This window comes from Engraulis encrasicolus, chromosome 24 (genome assembly GCF_034702125.1).
Source record: "Engraulis encrasicolus isolate BLACKSEA-1 chromosome 24, IST_EnEncr_1.0, whole genome shotgun sequence".
NCBI lineage: Eukaryota > Metazoa > Chordata > Actinopteri > Clupeiformes > Engraulidae > Engraulis > Engraulis encrasicolus.
In genome coordinates, this window is record NC_085880.1 from 23,632,729 (window position 1) to 23,642,956 (window position 10,228).

The 10,228-nt window shown below is 42.9% G+C and overlaps 1 protein-coding gene across 1 annotated transcript; it reads left to right on the forward strand.

The window, feature by feature from the left end:
- Positions 1 to 7,349: 7,349 nt before the first annotated feature.
- Positions 7,350 to 8,837, forward strand: LOC134441293 (uncharacterized). The gene is made up of 2 exons (XM_063191544.1): positions 7,350 to 7,507; positions 8,045 to 8,837. The coding sequence occupies exons 1-2, from the start codon at positions 7,417 to 7,419 to the stop codon at positions 8,758 to 8,760; spliced, it is 807 nt and encodes a 268-aa protein (XP_063047614.1). The 5' UTR covers positions 7,350 to 7,416; the 3' UTR covers positions 8,761 to 8,837.
- Positions 8,838 to 10,228: the final 1,391 nt, after the last annotated feature.

Here is a 10,228-nt window from a genome sequence, read left to right on the forward strand (position 1 = left end):
AATAATTTCAACAGATTTGAGAAAATAATGCAGCTGATGCAATACCATTTCAGGACACCAGAGGGTGCTGCAACATTGAAAATTCAACAACAAAGCTGTTGGACTGATTATGGAAGTCATTAGACATTAATGTTAAGGTTATCTTCATGATAATAGTAATAGTTCCAATTCCACCGTCACAGCTCTCTCTCTCTCTCAATATATATATATTTATATATATTTATATGTATATACTATGTAGGTCTATATAAATTAGAAGTGGCCCACTGACAAGTGAAAGTGTGAAAAAAAAGTGAAAGCCCATTGGGAAACTCCAACTCCCATTGTCATTGTGACACAGCACTCCACAGCACACAAGTGAACACTGCACACTGCGCACAACGAAATTGCATTTATGCCTCACCCGTGCAAGGGGGCAGCCCTCAGTGGCGCCCCATGGGGAGCAGTGCGGTGGGACGGTTACATGCTCAGGGTACCTCAGTCATGGAGGAGGATGCCATACAACCATAACCAAACCAAAATCTGCCGACTAGTGGGGGCTGTGCAGTGCGCTACACACTGTATCATCAACTGTTAGCTGCCCATGGGGACTTTGGAATGGGTCATTTCCCCACACTACCCCATGTCTCTCTTCTGTCCTCCTCCTGTCAAGTCTTCCAAGTCTTCCAAGTCTTCACCTTCACTATCAATTCAAATGCAACAAGTCCCACAAACGGGCAAAGATGCATCCGTCTACACAGATACTCTGCCGCCTTGTGGACACAGGAGGGAATTACAAGTTCAAGAATATCTTTCAGATGGACCGACCGACAGACAGATGGACAGACGGACAGACATACCCTCTAATAGAGATGCTTGGACGCATCTAAAAAAAAAAGCCTAAAATAGTATCTGTCAAACAAAAACACTGCACTGCTTACAATACTACTCTGCCTACATGGCACAGTAAATGTGAAAGTGTAAAAGTGAAGTGAAAGCCCCATTGGGAAACTTCAACTCCCATTGTCATTGTGACACAGCACTCCACAGCACACAAGTGAACACTGCACACAACAAAATTGCATTTATGCCTCATCCGTGCAAGGGGGCAGCCCTCAATGGCGCCCCAAGGGAGCAGTGCGGCGGGACGGTATACTCATGGTACCTCAGTCATGGAGGAGGATGGGGGAGAGCACTGGTTGATTACCCCCACCAACCTGGCTGGTCAGGAGTCGAACCGGCAACCTTTGGGCTCCTAGTCTGACACCCTGACGAAAGAGTGATATGTGGAGTGGAAGAGATCTTGAACTTCTTAAGTGGAAATGAACATTGTTAGACTGACATTTTGAATAAGTGTGTGTCTGTGTATGTGGGTCTGCATTCATAAACATAACATACATTAATTGTGTAATGAGTACATTTCTGTTCACACCAGTCATTTACCTAAATGTGTCTGATTGCAAGTGATTCACTGTGACACCGTTCACCCACACTAGTGTTGTAATGTGTTGATGCACATCAAGACTGGTCATTGATTACACTGGTCATAGAATGAACCAACTCCAATGCTCACAGAGCATCAGGTTTTGCAACATGGCATTAAAATGCAGAGACATAGCATGCATGCACTGGATGCCATGTCAGCGTCTAGCTCTAAGGTGTGAATGTGTGCACATGTGTGTTTGAGGCTCGATGTGGACTGGAGAGCGGACTTCATAGCTTAATACTTCTTTATGTGTAACTTTATACTTCTTTATTTTGTGTTAACAAAAAAAACAAATAACAAATATATTTCATGGTGCATGTCTTTCCAACTCAGTTCCAGAGTTTCAAAGCCCTAACTTTTTTTGTGTGGTCTTTTTGACTTTATTTATGATAGGACTGTGAAGGTGGTGACAGGAAGCGCGTGGGGAGAGAGAGACGGGGAAGGGCCGGCAAAGGACCCGGGCCGGGAATTGAACCCGGGTCAGTCGCATGGTAGACGAGTGCCCTACCGTTTGGCCATGGCAGGGCCTCAAAGCCCTAACTTTAAGACATAAAGAGTGTTTGCGTATGAGTATGAGTGCATGTGCATGTGTCTTGTGCATGCCCTGTCGTTGCATCTTCTCTCTGTGATGGATCCCTAAGTAGCACCACATGTCTGTAGCACCGGCTCTAGGTGAGGACACATGGCTTCAGAGGCAGGAATGTAGTCATCTTAACTCTCATCCAAACTCATTTTCTAAAAAACAGGCAGATGACATGACAATCAGGACCTTCCTCTACTCATGCACCTCACCCCCCCTCTCTCTCTCTCTCTCTCTCTCTCTCTCTCTCTCTCTCTCTCTCTCTCTCTCTCTCTCTCTCTCTCTCTCTCTCTCTCTCTCTCTCTCTCTTTCAGCTGTTGGCTGTCCTCTGTCTCACTCCTTCCCATCAAACCCCATCATGTCCCTTGGTTCAAGTAGTTATGGAACAATTACAGGAAAATGTCAATGATGTGTGTGCGCGTGTGTGTGATTGCACTAAGGTTGAGATGTGAGGGCAGTTTAGCTCATCGTTTCCTGATTTTGATGGGCTAAATATGCTCGTGTGAGTAGGTGCATGTTGAAAGAGAACTGTACCTGTGCCCATTCCTGCACACTAATCTCAAACCGATGCCGACAATCTGAGCATTCAGAGAGAAGAAAGTTAGTAGGCAATGCAAACCAAAAAAGCTTTTTTTCCCTCCGCAAACAGTGATGATATTAGCATCTGGGTAATACATGACACGCAGTAGAGCAGCCTACCTGGTAGAGATGGTGTAACTTCAATCTGCTCACAACATTACCGTGCCGTGGCAGCGTACTGTGATCATTACACCCTGTGGCCATTCGGAATGCGGGGGGCAGTATAGCACTGCTTTTGCAGAGCAGCGTCTGCCTGTGTTTGTGCGTCTGTTTGTGCTTCCGTGCTTGTCCATCCCCCAGTTTTAGTAGTAGTAGAAATACAGTCAGAAAATTGCATGTTTTATTTAGCATTGGGCATTTGATAGGGCATTTGATAATAACACAAGTGTGAGCCCTAAACAAGACCACCATGTGAATTTAAACTCGACTTTTTTTCTGTCTTGCATTCACCGTCTCCCAATCCGTCCCTAACTTATTTCGGCACTATTCAAGTCAGGAACCGGTATCCTCAGGATATACACACAAGTTCACAGGTAGGCTAAAGGCTTTGGTTGCAAATGTAACTGGAGCAGGAATGGGCTCCTGTACCATTCTGGTCAGCCTGAATGTCTATTTGTACCTTTTTACAATGCAAAAAGGTATTATGTCCTCATTTTTTAAAAAAGAAATTAAAAAGGAGGGGGGATGAATCAGGAAAGTAAATAGAGGTAAAGGACATGAGTGAGTGATGAACAACAGGGTGTAGGGGTGGCAGGGGCAGGGTGGAGATGGGACACCCAGGGGTGGGGTGGGGAATTACAAGAATTTTCATAACAAGCATGAAGCTATTAATGTGTCACGGCTCCAGTGGAACCATATGGCTGATTTATTTACCTCTCACTCGCCTTCATTTTTAACCTCCCCCACTTTTCATTTTCTCCCTCCCTCTCCTTTCCTCCCCCCCCCCCCCTCATAGACAGGGTTGCCATGGGTTGGACTGATTAGAATGACTATCTGCAGGTAAAAAATGTACAAGGTGGGTTTTTCTATACATGTATTACCATAGAAATCAATATACTTTCAGATAAAATTGGGCCATTTGGTGCTTCCGTTCATGTTTCGAGCATTTATTGGGTTGGAAATAATCACATCTGGCAACCCCGCTCTCTCACACACACATACACTTTCCTTATACTCCTGCAAGTCTACATACTCATTCCCTCTTCTTCTCTCTTAGCTTGCTGCTTTTTATTCTATTGGTTTCTAAGTTCACCTTCACTCATCTTTACTTCCCCTGTTCATTCTCTGTCTCTGTCTCTGTCTCTGTCTCTGTCTCTCTCTCTCTCTCTCTCTCTCTCTCTCTCTCTCTCTCTCTCTCTCTCTCTCTCTCTCTCTCTCTCTCTCAAGGAAACTGCTTTAATGCGTGTTTATAACAACAGGCATCCACATTACAATTGCCCAATGAGAAGTCCTGTCCCTCCCTGTCCACCTCAGTCCAAAAACTCTCTCTCTCTCTCCCTCGCCAAAACCAAGAAATGTGAATAGACACACTTTTTTCTGGTCTTCTCATCACCCCCCCCCTCCCTCTCTATCACACACACACACACACACACGCACACACACACACACACACACACACACACACACACACACACACACACACACACACACACACACACACACACACACACACACACACACACACACACACACACACACACACACACACACACACACACACACACACAGACTCTGGAGTGACAGGAAGATGGGAGGAAGAGAATCATTATTTAATCAATAAAATTGCATCAGTTTGGGATAATTTGTCTCCAGAAAAAACAAACGAACAGTCAGTGTGTGCCAGAGTCAGACATTCATCTACATGAGAAAGTGAGGAACATGTGTTAGAGCAACACATCTGTGACTGTCTGTATTGACGTGTGTGTTTTACGCATGTGTAAGTGCTTTTGTGAGCGTGTGACGCCCCCTGTCCAACTGCAGAGTACTGCAGAGCGATGTGTGCAGGCCTTAAGCAGGACATTGAAATGTTGCAAATAAAATAGTGCAAATGCGAACAAGTGAAAAATGAAAACAAGGGCGCAAAACTTCCATACCATTCTCCTTCTACTATGATTATCGTAACTTTACCTCACGACAGCCAGCCCAATGTGCTCTTACTACGCTTCCTAAGCAATGGAACCAGAGGTATGCACCAGTTAAATTTCGCTCACGATTGGCGTGATACAGTTGACCCCTTCAGAAGTTACATTGTCACTGACTGTGTGCGCATTGTTGGTTCAAACACACACACACACACACAAACCGACGATGCAGAACCTGAAGAGAGAAGACCTGCTATCCTGAAGCTTGTACAGTTGTAAAAAATAGATATCCTGGCCCTACTGTGGCACTAACAGTAGGGCACCTGTCTACGCGGCTGACCCGGGTTCAATTCCGGCCTGGGTCCTTTGGACACGACACGACACGACATTCCTTTGAATTTTACAGACACAGCTTGGAAGTTTAAGTCTACCAGGCACATTTTGACAGGTGCCACACATAACCCACATTTCACAATTTTTTTCACACAGAGAGAAAGAGATGAGGGAGGGCAGGATGCAATATCTGAAAATATTCCTGCATGTCTAAAAGACATTTGAAGTCGTTTTGTCTGAAGTCACTTAAATCAAACATATGGTCCCCACTTGGATGGATGTCAGCCAGTCTTTAAGGGGAAGCAGATGCAAGCTCCCTGTTGATGCTAAACACCCTTTTCTGCATCACTGATCTACACACGTGTGCACGCCCCATATATAAAACTTGTTTCTATTGTACTATTACGTGTCTCATACAGCAACACTCTCCACCGGACACATACACACTCATGCCAACCACCACACATCTCCTTGACATGCTGAAGTTACTCTCAACACATAACACGTGTACATCAACGCAGTCTCCTGGACTTTGGTCTCCTGCCATTGGTTGTTCGACTTCAAATGGTCCCTAAAGAATACATTAGACCACTTTTTTTGCAACAGCCCCTGTAAAATATTACACAGTATCTAACACCATTTGTCCTCATGTAGTTCACTGGCCAGTCACATCCTCTCACTAAGGTTATCCTCCCTCACAACCCAGATTGAGGCTACTGTAAAAAAAAAAAAAGCCTCTGAGTCGTTCTGGTTGCTGGCCCTCAGCAATGGAACCAATTGCCATCTAACATCAGGAATGCCCCCTCCATCTCAGTATTCAGATCCAGCTTCAAAACACACTTACATAGGCCTACCCCAGCCCTCCCTGCATTTTACAGTAATAGTTTACCTTGCTGTTGATGTACTGTAATCATTATTCTATGGCTTTTATTTTTATTTACCCCTTTATTTCTATGTATTTATTTATTTCACTTTTAAAAACTATTCTACTGCTTCCTGTGGTAATATAAGCAAAGTAAAAAAAAAAACTGAACAGGACAGCACTCCTACTTGTGTACTTTATTGCCCTTCAAACGTTTCTGTGACCCTCTTCAGTGTCCAGCGACACACCTAGAGCAATTAGTTAATGCAATTAAGAGGTGAGGGGAAAGCGGCGAGCTTCTTGACTATATCCTTCCCTGACATTGACACTTGATTGAAGCAAATGAGTGACAAGGGACCAGATGAGAGAGTGAAGAAGAGTTTGACAGACACCTGTCTCTGAACTGGTACTGTACACAGTAAATTCTGCAGTGCTCATTTAACACTTAGAGAGTTCATTTGAGTCCATTTGGACTTAAATTAACTCTGTAAGTGTTGAATTAACACAGCAACATTTACTGTGTAACATTCCACCACCACACCTTTATGGGCAGTCATGGGTAAGCGGTTAGGGTGTTAGACTTGTAGCCCAAAGGTTGTCGGTTCGACTCCTGACCCGCCAGGTTGGTGGGGGGAGTAATTAACCAGTGCTCTCCCCCATTCTCCTCCATGACTGAGGTACCCTGAGCATGGTACCGTCCCGCCGCACTGCTCCCTTGGGGCGCCATTGGGGGCTGCCCCCATGCACGGGTGAGGCATAAATGCAATTTCACTGTGTGCAGTGTGCAGTGAACATTTGAGTGCTGTGTCACAATGACAATGGGAGTTTGAGTTTCCCAGTTGGGCTTTCACTTCACTTTATACTCATGTATTATGGACAACATTGACTTGACTTGACTTGACTTGACTTGAAAGCTTTAATATCCTTTAAAAGGCTATTTGATTGTGGAATGCGAAAATCTGTTGGTGTCAGTGCTCTTGACCATTCATAAATTGTCTCCAGAAACTGGTAACAACAAATTATAATATAAACAAGGAAAGTTTTATTTATGACTTTTATGGGGATTTATGTCTTGTGTTTTCAAAACATTACTGAGCACAAAGAATCTGCCAAATGAACAAATTACATTTTAATAATCAAATGCAGATGCAATTAAGAGACTTCATTTGACTTTGTATTAAGTGCACGATATGAACTATATGAATCCAAACAAAGAGTTCAGAAAATAAATAACATACTTATTTATTTAAGGTCTCTATTTATTTAATTATTTCTCTTTTTTTAAGCACTGTTATTGCACTCTTGTCAACAGCATTGGAAATTGTTCAATTGTTATTCACAGTTGTTATGTTTCCATGGTGATAGAACTTACTTATAGAACTTTACTCTGGGCTCAACTAGAACCTTGGTAAAATTCTAAAACTGCTAGTTTGTCAGATTGAAACAAATCTACACAGAGAGAGACACTGAAAACTATTGCTCCTGCTACTGACTGCTAAAAAATTGATGAAAAACCATGGAAGATAATGTTCGATACATTGATTATCAGGACCGCTACATCCTAAAACTCCGCTATCACTTGGTCACCTGGGACGATAAAGAACAAAGTATGACAGGCACCCATTAAGCATTAGAATTAACATTTGTTTTACTTTTAGGCCTACATTTAGCCTACTTTTATTTTTATTTTTGTATCTTTACTTGTATTTTTACTTTACTTTTACTTTTTGTATTTTTCATGCATCCAATGTTTGTGTGTAAATGTCCTCTGTCATGGTGTAGGCTAGTTTGTTTTCTTGTTATGTGTTTTAGTGTGAGTAGGCTACTAGGACAACAGATGAAATTTAGCATCTGTGCTAATTCTGGCATTTTTATTGAAGCTCTCAAGCTGATGTAGCCTATTGATTAATATGCATTGTCCTATCCAAATAAACAAATGAATGAATGAATGAATGAATGAATGAATGAATGAATGAATGAATGAATGAATGAATGAATGAATGAATGAATGAATGAATGAATGAATGATGAATGAATGACACTTTATTTTGCTTTGGACCTCATTTCAAAAAGAGGCCTCCACTTTGCTTTCTCAGATGAGTTTAGAGTTTTTCTGAGCTGTTTTTGCTTTGTATGCTCTTCAGGTACAATTGGGCCACTGCAGAGGGTCAAAGCTTTGGTCACCAACCTGTCACCAATAGAAAATGGACTTCTGAATAGGGAAAAGTTGAACGTTATAGCTGCGAGGATGCCAACTTTCTACAGACACCTCACAGATGCCCAATACTATGCGATACATGACGATGAAATAGATTGGATCAAACCCAAACTAAGAGTCATCCATAAACCCTTCACACCATCCCAAGGGGACACGGACGAGACAAAAAAGCAATGGAAGCTCTTCACAGGATCAAACGGTCCGGTGTGCAGACCACAAAGGCCAAACACAACACAACCAGGGAGAGTTGGCCAATCAGTGGCACCCCCACATATCCCTCCAGTGGCCCTGGATATGCCTTGGCACCCAGAGGGACCAGAGACCTTTGACTATGAGATACCCCAGGAGACGGAGTACAACTACGAGGTACTGCCCAGTGGGATTCTGATTGATGAAATTTTCTCCCTTGTTGGGAACAGTGGCGGCGAAGAGATCCCAGGGCTGTGGAAGCTGACGGCATACAACCCTGATAAGACTGTATATGTGTCTGCTGCTGTGAAAATCCTTGAAAGGAAAGAGAAGTCAGTGAGACGTTCTTCTTCCCGCATGCGGCAGCCTGCTACCACTAGGAAAAGGCGAAGGGAGGCCGAAGCCCAGGATGAGGATGACAGCATCTTCAAAAGAAGACGCATTTACATTTAAAATGAGGTCTGAAGTAAGACTTGCCATATGGACTCTAAATTAATACTGAATGTATTTTACATTTCTCAAGAACTATATGGGAATTTTAAAATATTTGCATTTTGTAATAAATATATTATAAAATTATGAATTTTAATTATGAACCCACCACTGACTCCCTAATCATTTTTTAAATTATGTATAGCATCTAACTATTCAATGTTCGAGAACAAGTATTTTTTAATGTAGATTTACCAGAAAGGTTTGCATGAAATTACTCTGAGCTTTTGTATCCTTGTTATACGCCATGGAACAATCTGTCAAAACACTAAAGTGCATTGGGGTAGTAAGAAACTACTCGGCCACAGCGCAGTGCAACTAAAACCAAAGGCATAGACTCCAAATGCTGCAAAAGTATCTAGTTAATGATCTAGTTACCATGAATACAACATGCCCGGACATTTTTGCTGGATGGAAGAGATTAGAGGATGGAAGTGTAAACATATCATAGGTGGTACACATACTGTAGCTTCCTCTCAATGCCACCCTACGATCACTACAATGGCCTACCAACACTAAATGAAATGAAAAGGCAGGTGGTATTGCATTTACCTGGGTGTAATAGCTGTGATTCTTCTTCGTGACAGGGCCTTTCGCTAGACATACTATAGAGTATGCAGTGCCTATGGCACCAACCACTTGGGGGGGTCTATGCACATAACTCACAGGATATCACAGGATATGGTTGGGCCACAGCTTACCCCAATGTAAAGATGCCACATAGGCTGTGAAGCCACATAGGCTATTGAGAGGTGTCATAATTTAAATAGGCCTTCATTATGCCTGTGGACGACAGTAGTCTCAGTAGTCTCAGTATTTGTCTGTGTATACGCAAACGTGAAATCAGAGTTTTTAGAAAGAACCTCTGTTTGTGTGTAAACAAAAGGCACAGACCAATATAAGGAAAATGTTTTTGTTTAAAAAAAAACCCTGTGTATGTGTAAATAGGGTCTTTAAAAAAACCTGTGTATGTTTAAATAGAGTCTTTATGTGTGCCTTTGGGTGTATGTATGTGTGTGTGTACGTGCATGTGTGCGTGTGTGTGCACCCGTGTGTGTGTGTGTGTGTGTGTGTGTGTGTGTGTGTGTGTGTGTGTGTGTGTGTGTGTGTGTGTGTGTGTGTGTGTGTGTGTGTGTGTGTGTGTGTGTGTGTGTGTGTGTGTGTGTGTGTGTGTGTGTGTGTGTGTGTGTGTGTGTAAATGCTCTTGTCACAGCCAGGGCAGGGTTCCATATGACTTCAGAAACATGTGGGATGTACGTCAACCTACACCACCCTCCAACTCCGACACACACACACACACACACACACACACACACACACACACACACACACACACACACACACACACACACACACACACACACACACACACACACACACACACACACACACACACACACACACACACACACACCATAAATTATTCCAG

Coding starts and splice junctions, on each gene's coding strand:
- LOC134441293 (XM_063191544.1), top strand. CDS start 7,417: ATGGAAGATAATGTTCGATACATTGATTATCAGGACCGCTACATCCTA. Junction 7,508..8,044: donor CTGGGACGATAAAGAACAAA/GTATGACAGGCA, acceptor TATGCTCTTCAG/GTACAATTGGGCCACTGCAG.